The 15,823-nt window shown below is 46.6% G+C and overlaps 8 protein-coding genes across 8 annotated transcripts; 4 read left to right on the top strand and 4 right to left on the bottom strand.

Annotated features, from left to right (window-relative positions):
- Positions 1-3,165: 3,165 nt before the first annotated feature.
- On the bottom strand, positions 3,166-3,516 carry N7479_008370 (dual specificity phosphatase catalytic domain protein; the record flags this gene model as incomplete). The annotated part of the gene is made up of 1 exon (XM_057256064.1): positions 3,166-3,516. The coding sequence occupies one exon, from the start codon at positions 3,514-3,516 to the stop codon at positions 3,166-3,168; it is 351 nt and encodes a 116-aa protein (XP_057109926.1).
- Positions 3,517-3,710: 194 nt separating this feature from the next.
- On the top strand, positions 3,711-5,060 carry N7479_008369 (terpene synthase family protein; the record flags this gene model as incomplete). The annotated part of the gene is made up of 5 exons (XM_057256063.1): positions 3,711-3,723; positions 4,099-4,188; positions 4,246-4,274; positions 4,336-4,595; positions 4,685-5,060. 5 exons carry the CDS (start codon positions 3,711-3,713, stop codon positions 5,058-5,060), a joined length of 768 nt encoding a protein of 255 aa, XP_057109925.1.
- Positions 5,061-6,326: 1,266 nt separating this feature from the next.
- N7479_008368 (uncharacterized protein) lies at positions 6,327-7,281 on the bottom strand (the record flags this gene model as incomplete). Its single annotated transcript, XM_057256062.1, is given in 3 exon segments — positions 6,327-6,928; positions 7,050-7,177; positions 7,193-7,281. Coding segments are annotated over 3 exon segments (819 nt in total), but the record flags the coding sequence as incomplete, so codon positions are not given.
- Positions 7,282-7,733: 452 nt separating this feature from the next.
- Positions 7,734-8,964, top strand: N7479_008367 (putative transsulfuration enzyme family protein; the record flags this gene model as incomplete). The annotated part of the gene is made up of 2 exons (XM_057256061.1): positions 7,734-7,886; positions 7,939-8,964. The coding sequence occupies 2 exons, from the start codon at positions 7,734-7,736 to the stop codon at positions 8,962-8,964; spliced, it is 1,179 nt and encodes a 392-aa protein (XP_057109923.1).
- A 78-nt stretch (positions 8,965-9,042) lies between these two features.
- N7479_008366 (Zn(II)2Cys6 transcription factor) lies at positions 9,043-10,698 on the bottom strand (the record flags this gene model as incomplete). The annotated part of the gene is made up of 3 exons (XM_057256060.1): positions 9,043-9,742; positions 9,814-10,291; positions 10,344-10,698. 3 exons carry the CDS (start codon positions 10,696-10,698, stop codon positions 9,043-9,045), a joined length of 1,533 nt encoding a protein of 510 aa, XP_057109922.1.
- Positions 10,699-11,265: 567 nt separating this feature from the next.
- Positions 11,266-11,565, top strand: N7479_008365 (uncharacterized protein; the record flags this gene model as incomplete). The annotated part of the gene is made up of 2 exons (XM_057256059.1): positions 11,266-11,404; positions 11,432-11,565. 2 exons carry the CDS (start codon positions 11,266-11,268, stop codon positions 11,563-11,565), a joined length of 273 nt encoding a protein of 90 aa, XP_057109921.1.
- Positions 11,566-12,078: 513 nt separating this feature from the next.
- N7479_008364 (uncharacterized protein) lies at positions 12,079-12,411 on the top strand (the record flags this gene model as incomplete). Its single annotated transcript, XM_057256058.1, has 1 exon — positions 12,079-12,411. One exon carries the CDS (start codon positions 12,079-12,081, stop codon positions 12,409-12,411), a length of 333 nt encoding a protein of 110 aa, XP_057109920.1.
- An 803-nt stretch (positions 12,412-13,214) lies between these two features.
- Positions 13,215-14,666, bottom strand: N7479_008363 (SUN domain-containing protein; the record flags this gene model as incomplete). Its single annotated transcript, XM_057256057.1, has 1 exon — positions 13,215-14,666. The coding sequence occupies one exon, from the start codon at positions 14,664-14,666 to the stop codon at positions 13,215-13,217; it is 1,452 nt and encodes a 483-aa protein (XP_057109919.1).
- Positions 14,667-15,823: the final 1,157 nt, after the last annotated feature.

The following is a 15,823-nucleotide window of genomic DNA, read 5'->3' as shown; positions in this document are numbered from 1 at the left end:
TTTAAAAGACGATCCTTCAATTTGGAATCGACCCCGATAATGTTTATAACTTTAACGAGACCGGTTTCGCGTTAGGATTAACCGCGACCGCGAAGGTTATTACGAGAAGTGATATAACCGGTCGGTGTAAGACTTTACAACCTGGAACTCGCGAGTGGGTGACAGTAATTGAATATACGGGTGCTTCTAGCTGGGTGCTTCCTCCGTGTGTGATTTTTAAAGGTAAAGTCTTCCTCGAATCTTGGTTTAAAAGCGTCCCGAATAACTAGCGCTTTGAAGTAAGCCCTAACGGTTAGACTTCGGATAAAATTGGACTTCGTTGGCTCGAAAAGCTTTTTATTCCTTCGACTTCTTCGCGTACGAAGGGGAGGTATCGGCTTCTAGTACTCGACGGTCACGGAAGCTATTTAACACCGAAGTTCGACGAAATCTGCGAACAAAATAGTATTATACCAATTTGTATACCTCCGTATTCCTCTTACCTTTTATAACCTCTCGATATCGGCTGTTTTGCGGTACTAAAACGTGTATACGGTCGGTTTATTGAATTCAAAATACGGAGTAGGATAAATCATGTCGATAAACTTAACTTCCTCGAAGTATACCTACTTATACGAATTAAAGCTTTTAAATCAGAGACTATTAAAAATAGCTTCGGAGCAGTTGGTTTAATACCTTTTGCACCCGATCGAGTGATTTCAAAGCTTAATATTCGTCTTCGAACCCCGACCCCCCCTCCGAGCCGGGGTAGTGATTGGGATCCAAAAACCCCTTCGAACTACGTCTAATTATAAAAATAAGCTTCGTCAATTAAAGCATTGCTTCGTATAAGATTAAGGAGCCCTCTAAGTCCTCTCAATTCCGCTATAAACCAGGTTTTAAAGGCGTGCTAGATCACTATACAATCCGCCGCACTTCTTAAGAAAGAAGTAAGCGATTTACGCGCCGCCAACGAGAAGCAGAAGCAAAAGCGCACTCGATCCCGAAGGCAGATACCCGCCGAAGAAGGCCTCTCAGTTCAAGAAGTATCTGTATTAATTATACAGCAACTGGAAGTAACTGAAGCACCTTCCCCCGCCGCCGGTATACCTAGAGAATCGGGTTTACAACCACGTACAAAGCCCCCCCGGGGATGTGGAATATACAGATTGCCAGGGCATAGAAGAGAAACATGTCCAGATAGACCAATTAGTTAGTTGAATTAATTTAATGGAGTTTTGGTTGAGAAAAATGCATTTAAATTTAATATGTAGGGTTGGGGTGGCCACTCGGTGGTTGTGGCCACTCGGTGGTGAAATACGTTAACTAACTAACTATTTAATTACCTAGCCAACCCCTAGTAGTATTTGTCAATCTGCGCAAATCTACGGAGTAGGAGAAAATGGTTCGGCTAGAAAAGTAGTTTTAGACATAGTCTATAAATACATACCCATGCATCCCAGGAATTGGGCTTCTCTAGTGCTTACCGTACCCTCCTTATTTGCTTCGACGATAACTAGGTTGATAGCCTTTTCTGACATTGCGCAGGTTTCACTATACCCTCTGGTATAGTCTGCACGCCCGCTAGTTCTATACTGTTGCGTGTCGTACAGGATTGTTCGAGAGGTCATATATATTTCATATTCCAGGTTTAGGGGCCATTACCGATGATTGCTAGACGCAGAGGCCTGATCCAGCACTGAGTATAGGAGAATATCAATAACTGATCGTGCTGCTGTTTCCTTTTGAGCGCTGCACTAGCTGACTCTTTGAATAATTTCTAACATTTCGACTATCAGATATCAGTATATAGCCACAAGGTTACTGCAGCTATCTGACCTAGCACAACTGAGTATAAGCGGGACAATGTGTGAGAAATAGTAGGCCATTGGGATATAACCTAGCCGGGAAGTACCTTTGAAGGAATGGACTTACGAGTATATTGTGGGAAAGGGGCTCCTGGATAGGGGTGTATCTACAAGGCCTTATCCGTTGGATTGCGGGTTAGGCGAAACGCAGTTTGAACCTCTTTCCGGCTTATTTTACCAATAGAAACCTTTGGTAGGGGGAGGGAAATCTGCCTATATCTTTGTTCTGTCTTTGCTAAACGTGCCTAAAACTGATTCTGTTGACCCTCTTTTAAACATTCCTTTGCATCCCGATATACTTGATTGAAGAGTAGGGAGGGATCTTTGAGCAAGTTTGAAGATAGAGATATAGTGGCCGGAAATTTGGATGTTGGGCAGCCATCCGAAGAGGGACTTAACGATTCTGGAGACGAATATGTTCCCATGGGATAAGACGATATAGGCCCGAAGATATGGATTTCTGCGAAGAAGATGAGGCTTTTCGAGGCATGATTAGATTCAAATGTTTGCTGTAGGAGAGAAACGAAGGAAACAGCTGGATGAATAGGTACGCCCCGAAAGCTTACGAAACCTCACCAACACCTCATCGACACGCTAGCTGCCTTTTTTTCCTATCCATAACTAATGAAAGACCTCGGGGAAACTTCAGAAATACCTCAGATATAGGGTTGATTTACAACTAGAATATGAGGACCTGTGGGGTTGACGCCGAAAATGACCGCTTTTGAGGCCAGAAACGGCTGCCTTTCCACCCGTAACTTTGGACGTCCAGCCGCCCCTTGACCGCCCACTTGGGATGCAATTTTTTTGGCAGATCATGCTGGATAAACCTTTCCTCCATGCAGACGTTAAAGGTTCTGGGGTGCGAGCGGCTCATTCCCGGTTAGCCCCCTTTTTCCAAAAGGGCAGCTCGATCTTCCAGAAACGCTTTGTATGGCGCTTTCGGGACAGTCCTATCTTCATTCTCCCATACTTGATATCCAACCTCCTCCCAAACTTGAAGTTGACGAGTAAGATTCAGGCTCGGTTTGACTTTTTGTTTGGATTGGACAAAATTCAATACGTCCACTCTCTGGATACGGAGTTTGCGCATAAGATAGGCGACAACGATCGTTGGCGAGCGTGATATACCAAGATCACAGTGGGCTAATATCGCCTCCGAAGGTGCACTATATAGCTCATTATTCGTAGTATTTTTGTGGTCGATAGGCAAAGAGGACAATAAGGAAAGAGCAGGAGATGCCATTTGGTCGATAAAGTCGCAAATATCGCTCATATAAGCAAGGAGGTCTTGCGTTGACGAGTCTATACACTGAACCTATTTGTGACGATGCTCTGGAATACCTGCCTCTCTTGTAGCAGTGTTCCACCATACCCACCGAGCATCGGTAAAAGAGACAATTGTGTTGATACGATTTTTTTGAAGCAGGTCCCGTTTGTATGATGCCTCAACATTCCCAAGAAAGAGACCAGGGACAATCTGCCTCATCCGGGCCGTGAATGCCATCTCCCACTTCTTGTTCCTCTCATTTCCGGTATCCTTTCCTGTTGCGTTTTCACCCATCATGGTTTGCCCGTGTCTTCTCCTTCCTTCGAAACCGAGGAAGATGAATGGTGATAGCTGAGGGATTCTGAGATTCCTTATAGTGGAACCAATCTTCAATGGCATTGTGAAAGCGTGATATTTGCCAGCTGGATAAGGTCAGCTGGGTGACCCCGCCTTCCTATTTTGACTTAGGAGTCCTGAATGAGCCCCACTGATCACCACCAATAAGATTGAGTGACGCCATTGCTCTGGGTCGGTCCCCAACGTACACCGGGCCTGGAGAATCTGTCGAGATCTAGTCCTATCACCACTTATATATGGATACTTGCGGTGAGTAACTCAAACCATCGCGCATGTATCCACCCTGGTCGGAACTCTGCGGAACCACAGTGAATAACTATCATAATATAGGACTAAGTCGATGATACAAAGGACCAATATTATGTCTTGAATAGAGTAATGCCCCGAAAGTCTGCTTTATGCCAATTGTTAATTGATTAGGCATCAAGTAGTGTCGTAACCGATACGGTGAACAGTTGTAGCCCTTGGAGAATAAAATGATATCAACCTCCGCAGATTCTTACACTTCACTTCAATCAAGATATCAACCTACTCTAGTCGCAGACCAGATTTTCGAGCAATAGGAGAATACTTTTAGCGATAGGCTCACGAAGACTCGTCACGGAAATAGTAACCCAATCGCAGGAAACTGGGACAGTACGATTTACCCCGAGGCAAAGCCGGAGCGTCTTGGGTACGCCTTGTGGTTCACTGAGTTTTTCTTCCTCGTTGATAGTAAGTGATAGCAGACGCCTAGACAGCCAGATGGACTATTTAACATATTTTCTATAGACAAAGCGGACACCATAACGGACTACGAGGTAATTCCTCTTCTGATAAATAGGCCATGGCACCATGAGAATATTGGCTTATATAAAGCAGGCTCATACGACGCTGAACAAAGAGTTTGACAAGCTATTTGCAATCGAGGACGAGAATATCAGGCTACAGCATAATGCTTCTGCAATAGAAAAGATGACCATCCCATTCCTTAAGAACATTTTGACCATCGACAAAAAGCGCGCACTCCCCATTTTGCGTGAATGGCGACATTGGCTCCTGAATGTTGACTCTAATACGGTCGACTACTTCAACACTATAGAGGAGTATATTCTCTATCGAGCCATGAACATCGGTATTCGGTATGTCTTGCATCAACTCCTCTTTCTGTCGGTATCAAACAAAAGAGACAGGGAAATTTCAATCAGCTGATGAGAGTACTCTTTGCCAGACCATGCGGTCCTACTATGCGCTTTGTTATGGAATTAGACGTTACCGAGGAAGAGGTGGAGTTAGCCAATCCGATCCTCTGGTACGTTTGTGCAACTATCGCTCTGACGAATGACTACTGGAGCTGGCATAAAGAAGCTCTACACGCCGGTCCAGAACACCAAATGAAGATTATGAGCGGAGTAGTCATACTCATGAAGGAAAAGAAGGTAGAAGCACCGGAAGCTCTCGAGATGCTAAAGCAGCTCGCTTGCGAGTATGAACAGAAGGTTGTAGATATGTGCGCCGGCATATTTTCAAAGTATCCATGCGCTTCCAAAGACTTCCATGCATATATTCAGGGTCAGCTCTGGCTGGTGGCTGGCAACAATTACTAGAGCTCCACCTACCGGCGTTACCATACTAGTACAATCTATACTTGAAACTTGAAGCGGATTAGAATATCCCGAGGTTTTGATTGAGGATATATGATTCTTTTTTTCGGTAAATAATGCAGCAGCCCTTGATTTCGACCGAACTTTTTTGCTTCTGTAAGCTGTACTTGCCATCTGTATTCGTTTTTCTTGAGAAAGAGGCATTTTGCAAAGTAATGGTGTAGACGCAAAGAGATGGATCGTACTGCGAAGGTGTATCCCGGCCAGGGGTCGGAAACTAATTATTACTAATATTGGTGCCTTATGATGCCTGATTATGCCTGATTATATACCGCCTTTTGGCACCGCTCTTACAGTGTATTGTAAATGAAGCCCTCAAATGGAAGCCTCCCTCCCGGGTAATATTGAAGCTATTCCCACAATACAAATATTCCAACCCTCCCGTTCCTAGGCGTGAAGCCTCTCTTATACCATATTCTCGACGATTTCAATGCCCCTCGACCATACATATCGCCAATCTGTCCTCATCGATCCCGACCGTACAAATCGCTATCCATCCTCATCAATCCGAATACCCCTGACCATCTCCATACGCCCACGGATCAATCTCGACGCTTATAAACGTGAGATTCGGAGTCAGCCTCGGCGATAGGAATACAAGGACGTATATTTTATCTTGAGGGGAGCTTCAAGTGGTGAAAGAGAGGGGGACGAGTACACAGTGGGAAGACTTCAACGCCCAGGAATAAGGGAATTCCAGGATTTGTATAGGTGCGAATAGCGTCATATTTGTGCCTATTTCTTGAGGCACCAGGATTGTCGACCTCGGGAGAAATTAAAGAATTCGTAGTACTTGAATTCTTTAATTTCTCCCAAGGGCTCTGTTATGGTAATTCATGTATTCATATTTTCTGCCGGCAAATATTCAGGCTTATTAAGGCATCAATATTACTAATATTGGTTTCCGACCCCTGGCCGGGATACACCTTCGCAATCGTACGGACGGAGCAGGACGTGTTGAAAGCCCGCATTGGGATCTAGTCCAAAGCCACATGGACATGCTGGAGGTGTGTCCCTTCGATTCCATTATGGACTAGAGCTTATTTTCATCAACTGGGGAGGTCGAGTTGATTGAGATATTAAAACCGGGGGCTGGAGGTGGTAAAAAGTTACTGTTCACCACCTTTCTTGAAGTAGTTTTAAACGCGAGAGACGAGGGTATGGCATAGTTGATAAAGATGGCATTCTCTACGTGGCATCCGCCAAAGATCAACGCTGTTTCTTGAGCGTCGTGCTCCAGTACACCTGTATGGACCCTTTGCTCCTTCCAGGGAATTTCTGTGCAAAAAGCTTCGTCATCTCCGACCACGCGAGATTCTGTTCTTCCCTGAGCTTCACCAATAAATGACTTTCTTCCACGGACCACGGTAGGCCTTTCCTCGTAGGAGTAGGTTGCACATCAACTAGTTCGGTGTTTGAGCTTGGATAGTCGCAGGAGATGCTCACGTCTTGACTCGGAATGGATCTTGATACAGAGGCGGCATCTGTGTTGGCACGCGTAGAAATGTGGTGTGATATAGCACTCTTAAACAGCCAAGAGAGGAACTGTAGCCGGTCTTCAACTGAAAGGGCTGAGAATTGGGCACGAATAGCAGGAAATGAACCGTTCTTTCCACGACCGGGCCCTCTAATGGACCGAGAGGAACAATTGTTTGCTTTTCTCTTCCCTATAGGTGGAAATTTCTGTACTTTGGAGGACTGGCTATCATGATCCACCGTCTCCTTTTTAGTGTCCTCTGCGCTAGAAAGACGGGTCTTGATTCGGGAAGCGAGAGCAATTCGAAGGACATTCGTCCAGATATGTTGCGATACTAGTGATATCCTCCATTGCTTGGATATGCTCAGAATCAGGGCAGTCATGATCGCTTAGGATTGCAGGATCAATGGCTTCATTGCCTAGAAGGTCCCCTATCCGGATGTGATTTCCAGAACCGATAGCTTGAAGGTGCTGGCCAACAATAACGGCAGGGTCCAAGTCGCACGATCCAAAACCGGGGGATCGATACTCAGCACCCAGACAAACATTATCGGGTATTGTGGCAGAATCGATATCTTCGGTGCTCCGTAGGTCTTACAACTGCAAAAGGTCTTCAGAGTCGAAAGTCTCGGCGTAAGGACTAGTCAAGGTGGCAAGGCTCAAATCCTCCGGCTCGTGTTGTAGGCACCTATAGAGGCCCGACAAATATAGGCTAAGTTCTTAATTCTAGCTGCTTTATTTGTGTGACCTTGACTACGGCAGACTTTTGCTGTTGTCTTGAGATATCTCATACTTCCATGTTTTATGCCTTTGGCAGTCTTTTTTAGCAGTCTTTTCTTTAGATATTTTCTTCCACTTTTCAGTTTTTAAAGGTAGACGGCAGAAAAGGGTGGTAGGAGGCTGAATTTTTGAAACCGATTTTTCTTATAATATTAGGTATATTTCATATAACTAGATTTTTGTAGGGCTTCTACGGGCTTCGCTTTCTATGCTCCCGTTAACTTCCGTTTTAGGAAGTTATCGGGAGTGGGTCTCAATCCATACCATGAAAGTGAGAGGTCAACGTTGGAAGAGCAGCAAATATATATAAACACCGTCTCGGCCTCAATTTTCTCATTCACAAGGATCCTGAAAGCAAAATGGTCTCTGATAACGCCCACTCTTCCACCAAAGCGTTGCATGCAGATGGTGGCCTAAATCTAGTGACCGATGTCGCACCCCCAATCCATCTATCTACAATATTCAGATATCCTGATGACCCAGCTCAACTTATCCCATCCGAGGATCCAGTGGTACGTCCCAAGCCAACACACAGCCATATTCCCAGCTAACATCCCCATCTAGGATGAGTTCAACGGCAAGAACTATGTCTATTCCCGTGAATTTGCCCCAAACGCAACCCGATTCGAAGCAGTTCTCTCATCTCTCATAGGCGGGAATGCAGTGAGCTACTCAACTGGACTAGCCGCCCTACACGCCGCTCTCACACTTCTCAACCCGCGCCACATCTCCGTCGGCGAGGGATACCACGGCAGCCACGAAGTTATCGCTGTGATATCGCGTCTTTCCGGGCTACAAAAACTGGCTCTTGACTGTCCCGCCGAAAGCCTAGGCTCTGGCGATGTCATCCTCCTAGAAACACCCATCAACCCGCTGGGAACAGCGTTCAGCATCGAGGAATACGCACGCAAGGCCCACTCGCGCGGCGCATTCCTCATTGTCGATAGTACTTTTGCGCCGCCTAGTTTGCAGGATCCTTTCCTCTGGGGCGCGGATATCGTCATGCATTCTGGGTCGAAGTATTTCGGTGGACATAGTGATTTGCTCTGTGGCGTGCTTGGTACAAAGCGTGCTGATTGGACGAAGCGGTTGTTTGAAGATAGAATTGCACTTGGAAGTGTGATGGGAAATATGGAGAGCTGGCTCGGGATCCGGAGTTTGCGCACGCTGGAGGTGCGGGTTCAGCGGGCTAGCCAGAATTCGGCGAGGTTGGTTTCCTGGCTTCATGGTGCTATGCAAGTCTCATCTCCTGCTATGGGTAGTGAGGAGTCGGTCGTTCAGTCGGTTGTACAAAGGATTTACCATGCTAGTTTGCAGGATGAGCCGTGGTTGCAGAAGCAGATGCCTAATGGGTTTGGTCCAGTCTTCTCCATTGTCTTGCGCAATGAGGAGTTAGCAAAGACTTTGCCATCTAAGCTTCACTTCTTCCAACATGCTACTAGTCTAGGCGGTGTTGAGTCTTTGATTGAGTGGCGGGCTTTATCGGATTCCAAGGTTGACCGAAAGCTACTGAGAGTTAGCATTGGGCTAGAGAACTGGGAGGATCTGAAGGATGACTTGCTCCAGGCATTCAAGTCGCTTTTGGGATGACAGCTAAGTTAACTTTTATCTTTTCTTTTGTGCTAGATTATATGGAATTTTCGTTATATTCTTGGGATACTTGGTATATTATATCAGAAGACAGTCGCGACCCAAGCGACCAATATCAAATATCCACCGCGACGGAGTCTCCAAGCCTTCTTCCTGCTGCCAATAATCTTTCAGGATCTTTGCTGCGTTGATGACATTCAAACAACTCGTAGCAATCCAAAATTTCTCCAAAGATTCAAGCAAAAAGTCTTTCTGGGCCTGAGATCTACACTCCACACCGGCCACAAAGATAGCCCACAGAACGCATTTGAAAAGCGCCTCGTCGTCTTTCAAAATATCAATCAGGCCCAACAGCTCAGAGACTAAATCGTCCTGCACTGTTATGGTTTCCGTGAGTGCATCAAGAACGCGTCTCCCATATAGCAAAGCCCCGATTTTGAATGCCTGCGATAATTTGCAGAGATCATTTATTTCATCCAAAGAAGAATGTCTCGATCGTTGGAGACTCAAAGCCCAGGCGTAACAGTCAAAGTTTTGGATGAGTTCCATCATCACGGTGGTATCATGTATATGTGTTTGGAGAGCGGCGCCATCCGGCAGCTTTCCTGCGATGGTGTCCCTTTCGTTAGAAAGAAATTGTATCGCCGACAGGAGGAACTCCGGACATCCAAGAAAAGACTTTTCAATTTCTTCTTGGGGTTGTGTTTCAGCTTGCCTGTCAAACATGAATTCTGACAGTAGTTTCGGTCGTAAGAACGTTGCTCCCAGCGTTTCAATTCTAGTTTGTAATCAGTCAGTCTCTCACATGGGTTTAGGTTTATGCTATTCACTAGACTTAGTCTAACTCACGAATGAATCTGATTGGAGATAAACTCCCAGATCTCCTGCACCGTTTGGCCAGGTCCATTATTAACTCCGGCTTGCGCTCCAAGCATCGGCTGGTACGATGTAATCAAACGCTTAGCACCCTCGAGATGGATATTCCAGCCATCACTTCCAGACTCGAGGAGATCCAGGAAAATAAGAAGAAATATGCTAGCGACAGTCGTATCACTTTTTTTTATTGTGCTGTCCCCAAGCACCCGGGAGAGAGCTTCCATGGCTTGATGTTTGAAAAGTAGCGCATCGCGATTGGCATTAACGAGACCAGCAGGTGTTAAACCTTGAAGTTGATGGAACGAATGGCCTGTATTGGCATGGTGCCGCGCCGCAAGAGCGAGGATGCCCTTTTGTAAGACCGAATCTTCCAACCCGAAGGAGATCAAACTCCGGAAAGGATTTCTGGCGCTGTCGTATACAATGAATAATTTGCATATGCGTTCGTTATCTGAATGCGATGTCAGTACACCCTGGTTTTCAAATTTAGACACAGATCTTACAGTAGTCTATATAATATTTCGAGGTTTGATCCAGGTTTGACATATATGGGTCTTGCAAGGTAACCGGCAGACTTCTACCGCCAGACGCTTGGACCAGAGCATGAGGCGATTTCTTCGGTGTTGATGGCACGGGTTTGGTAATTCTAGATGTGCGCATAGGAGAGCCAACTGATTTACCCTCATACGAACGGCCTTGCATCTTTCCGCGAACTGCCACGCCTTTGACCCATCTCAGCGGTCTTTTGTCGAAACATTCTACGCCGGCCTTCTCGCACTTGGCGCATGGTATTCCGGACTGGTCGCACTGAATGCGGCGATTGCGACATGTCCAGCATGGATCACATACTATCTCCATTTGGATGTGGCATAGGGAGTGTGGCGAAGAAAAGTATAAGATTCGAAGTCGAGGATTTGCTGACCGAGCGAGCGGACTGGCTACGGTTGCTTTTTGCGGCCATCATGATAATGCCATTTCGAATCTGGGTCATTTGATATATCAACTTCACAACTTCGGTCCATGCTTGATGTCCGTTATTTTGATCTGCTAGAGAATGAGAAATTTTTGAGAAACAGTGTGGAAAAGAAAAAAAAAAAAAAGAAAAAAATCATAAGAGATCCCAAAAGAGATATTTTGAATGCCAACATGATGGATCAAAGGATATTAGAGATGATCTATAGATGCCGGTCAGAGGCTAGTCAGCCTTTATAGACAGCTCTCCGGTCTTTTTATGCTTACGTAGACATTTGATTTCTCTCCACCTTAACTTAATCTATATAATACGATCCCAGTATGTTACCCCTTCTCATTGACAATTAGATATCATATTGTGTATTACGAACTATAATGTATTCCAGTAAATAGATTTCTAATAAATTTGAGTAGAAAAAACACATCTTTGAAGCTGTTACAGAAGAAGAAAAGATGGATATGGCTGGGCTGAAGTACACCACCCCCTCCACTGGTAGACGCACAGCGACAGTGGGGCTCTCAGAGTCACATTTGACAAGTATCAACAAGATTGGCAGCCGGAGAGACCGACTTCGGGAGCTATCTGAGACATGTAAGCCCCAAACAAATACACTTGCAGATACTCCCAATCCTCGAATTGGTACAATCGATGCGGGCCCGACGGACCAGAGAGTGACAACAGAACCGGTCGAGCCAATCGTGCAGAGCATACAGCACAACCGGACCAATGAAAGCGAGGAAGAGCCACTATAGCAGATTATATCTGGAATTTGGGGCCGAAGAGCAGAAGCTTACACTCCGGTCAACATCAATGTACATATTTAGAACATTTAGCCCCAGAAAGTACAATTTTAATTGGTCGACCCACTAGCCCTTAACCCATGCTGATTGGTCTGCTCGGTTCCTGACATCATTGGCGTGGAAGTCTGTTGCCGCTATACCTATTTGGGAAGAATATCACAACTGTAGGGTTCGGTTTTAGCAATCCCTTCGTGTTTCAGTATTGCTTGGCCGTAGATGTAGAAAAGGGAGGCTTTAGCGTACAGTTTCATTTTACTTATATAGTCAGATTTCGCCCACTAAGTATAGTTTAGCTGTTTCCTGTCTCTATAAACCAATCCCCCCGACATTGGCATACCAAAAAGGAAGAATTTGACATCAATACCTTCTATTAACCACTGTAAGTACTTAGCCAGCCTCATACTATGCCCCTTATGTCCAGCAACTAATGGGACTCCTTATCTTCTACAGCCTCTCCAAACCACTATGCCTACCATCCCACCCACAATGGAGACAACAATCACACAAAAGTCCACAATCAACAACGCTACAAACTTGCTCAAGCGCAGCAGTATGAGCAACCCCGACAAATACCCCCTCTATATCTTCCTCATCATCGCCGGCTGCGTTGTAGGCGGGCTCATCGGGTTCAGTGTATACACTATGTACTATGGCATCGACGAGTCGGGGAAGCACAAGGACATTTCCCACGAGCAACACAAATACATGCGGGAGACCAGGCAGCGGAATTTGAATGCGCTCGCTGTTCAGGCGGGGAGACCGGATATGGTTGTTCCTATCAGGGAGTTGGATGCTTGAATTGCTTGGTTTTGGAGTTTGGGATGGGCATGTCTGCATGTGGATTGAGGGCAAGGACTTCCTCGGTCCTTGGGTTAGTATCGGCGTTATAGTTTGATGTATGCTAGATGTGTATCGTCTGATAGTAATGATGCATGTACATACAGGGTGGATCGTATATTGGAGCTAGCACAATTTCAATGTTTGTTTATATTCAATTTCACCAAGTAACTATTTCAAGGACAGTGTGATGCTTGGCCCGAAGAATCAAAGCAAGGATAAATAGTGGGTGGACACTCTGTGTAATCTATAAGAATCTGTCCACACGTGTGAGATCTTGAAAGGTCCTAGTAGTAAGGATTGACGAATAAAAAAACAAGCAGTATTTTTCTTTGTCCAAGCAAAAAGATCTGGTTGGTTTCAGCCCCAACCAACCATCATATGTAACCAAAAACAAACCCCCCTGCATAACAAAAGCAAAAACAAAAATATATATTCCACAAGCCGAAAATGAAGAGCAATGCTGAGGAGCCAAGGAACCAAGGGATATAAAAGTCATGAAGCAGAGTAAAAAATAAAGGTCAACGTTGAGCGTCGTGAAGAAAGGGCATCCAAGGGATGTAAAGAATCATAAAAAGGGGGATTATGTAGAAGAATTAAAAATGTGAAGGAATCAAACAATAATAGACGCCCGCGGAGTTTCAATTCGATTGAGTACCGCGGGCAAATATAGTGCAGAAAAGAAGCCCCAAGGTGGTGGCTGTACACACCCCGTACATATATGCAATGTTGCAGCTAATATAGCGAAATCAGTCGAGCCTGATTTAGAATTTCACGACCATGGCGGCAATGGCGCCAAAGGCCAGGGTCATCATGGAGGCGGTGGCGCTGGTAGCACCATTAGTAGCGGAAGACGTAGATGCAGCGGCAGCGGCAGCGGTTGTCGTGGAGGCCGCTTGGATATCAGCAGAACCGGTCAGAACGTGCGGCTGATAGGTATAGCCTGCCGGGCTCGACTTGGGCAGGTGGGCGCTGAGGCTAGTGACAACCGGAGCTGTGGTGGAGGTGGAACTAGCAGTAGGGGTGGAGCTCGAGGTGGAGCTAGAGGTAGAAGTACGAGTCGAGGTTGAAGTCGACGACGGAGTAGACGTGGGGGTGGAGGTAGAGGTGGAAGTCTCAATAGTGCTGGTGCTGGTGCTGGTCGGAGTAGGAGTCGGTGTGGGAGTCGAGGTGCTAGTGCTAGTGCTGGTGCTGGTGCTGGTGCTAATGCTGGAGCTGGAGCTGCTAGTGGCGATATGAGTGCTTGTGGAAACCTCGATGGTCTCGGACGAGGTGCTGCCGTCGCTCTCCCTCTCAAAGACGATAATGTGCGCAGTCTCGCCCTTGGGGATGGTCACAACGCAGCCAGTGGCGCCGCCAGCGCCAACGAAGGGCTTACCGATCATCTCGTTGACCTCATTGACAGCAGGGTCGATCTTGCAGGGCAGGCCGTTGCAGCCACCACCCTCACACTCAATCTCGAGACCGAAATCAGGTTTGACATTGCGGAAGGGTGTGGTAGTTTCCAGGTAGATAGGGTTCCAGCCGATCTTCAGGAAGGTGTTGCCATTGTCGTCGGTGTTGGCACCAGCGGTGTACGGGGACCAGTTACCGACGGGGCTCTGGTTGGAACCCCAGACACAGCCCTCCTCCGCGGTAACACCAGGAGCGTTAATGTAGTACTGGGCAGAAGTAGAGCACCAGTAGGACATATCGGGCACAGCCAGATCGGCAGTCGTCTCAACCATGGTGGGGATAAGCATGGCCTCATTTCCGGGCAGCACAGTCTGGCAGAAAGAGACAGACTTTCCACACTTGTTGCGGGCCTTGAGAACACCAGCGGCCGACTCACAGTAGTCACGGTTGGGGAAAGGTTTCTGGATTTTGCCATCCTCGTCACAGTACAGACCACCCCTCATGGACATAGGGTAAGAGTAGGCCGTCGCCTTGGGATCCCACTGCATAGACACCTGACCGGAAGGGCAAGCGTAAGGGCAGTAGTTGCCAGGTGTGCAGGGCTCGTCGGGGCTCATAGCCCAGCCGGCGTTTTCCTCATTCGGGGTGATTGATACCAAGCCAGCATCGGAGGGAAACTCGCACTCTCCACTCCTCCTCTTCAGAGTCACATTACGAGTCTCGTGGTTATGGCTGTGGCCATGGCTATGTTTAGCGGCTTCAGCGCTCGCGATGAGGGCGACAAGCGCCGCTGCGCGGAAGGAAGTGATCTGGAACTTCATTGTGTCAGGGGGAAAAGACTTGGCAAGTTGATAAATATCAATAAACGAATGAATGTATGAAGCGAATGGCTAAGTCAAACGAGTGACAAAAAAATTATACGGCCGATGGCCAAGGACAGACACAGTTCTCACAGATAATGAAGGTCAAGACGAGAGAAAGGAAAGAAACGGGGAAAGGCACCAACAAAAGGGACACGGCCTCTAAGGAGGGTCCCGGCTCAGGTCCACGAGTGTGCTAGCCTCAAAGAGCGTTAGATCTGGGATGATTTGCGCGCAATTCCGGGCAAACAGCCCCGACTTTCACGAGCGGCTCGTCCGTGATTGCCCATAATTTCCACAATTGCTCCCCAAGACAGGAATTATGCGGGCTGCCTTGGACCCCCAAAACTGTGCCCCTGAAGCAAACTCCACTAGTGGACAGCCACATGGGACCACTAGACACTTAGCGTCAGGGGGAGCAATAATCTCCAGCCAATGATGAACGGCATTACCCCGATGGTTCCTGCTTGGCAGGGGGAGTGAGGCCAATTATCTGAGAGAACTGATTTTTATGGAGTCTCTCGAACTCTTTCAACGGTGAAAAAACAAAAACAAAATATAAATGAACAAATGAAGAGGGTGGAGGAGGAAGAGGAACACGTTGCTCGGCGCAACCTTTGAGGAACTTTGGAGATCCTATCACATGACATCTCAATATCCAACCTTCGAACTTGAAACTTCCAACTTGCAGCCTTACAAATGTTCCAAGATTTCATACATGGAAAATCAAATCAATGCGTTGTGCACCAAAAAGGAGAGAACTCCACCGAAGCACATGAATGGGAAAACCAAGGCTGCTCTTTTAACCTGGTAGTCTGTCAATCCCAATCAAACCCACCACGCTGCACAGGTCTGGGTCTGTTGATCATCATACCATCCAGCACATATCCATTCCTGGAGCCAATGATACCATATTAATGAGAATTTGCGACTTTGATAGGCACGGTATCACATAGCCAAGAAATATCCTAACTGTCGATGCGTCGCTTGTTGGCTTGGTTAAAGCTTGGCCTAGGATAATATGGGGTTTTTGATAGTCTAGCAAGTGATCAACAGGCTTACCGCTGTGATCACTTTAATCACGGGCTCTATTGGCTATGTAAAAAACGCATCAGGGT

Source organism: Penicillium vulpinum, assembly GCF_028829585.1.
Source record: "Penicillium vulpinum strain IBT 29486 chromosome Unknown utg000003l_segment0_segment0, whole genome shotgun sequence".
In the NCBI taxonomy this organism is placed as follows: Eukaryota; Fungi; Ascomycota; class Eurotiomycetes; order Eurotiales; family Aspergillaceae; genus Penicillium; species Penicillium vulpinum.
Note: the sequence above shows the minus strand (reverse complement) of the source record. Positions and strands in the feature narration are given on the sequence as shown.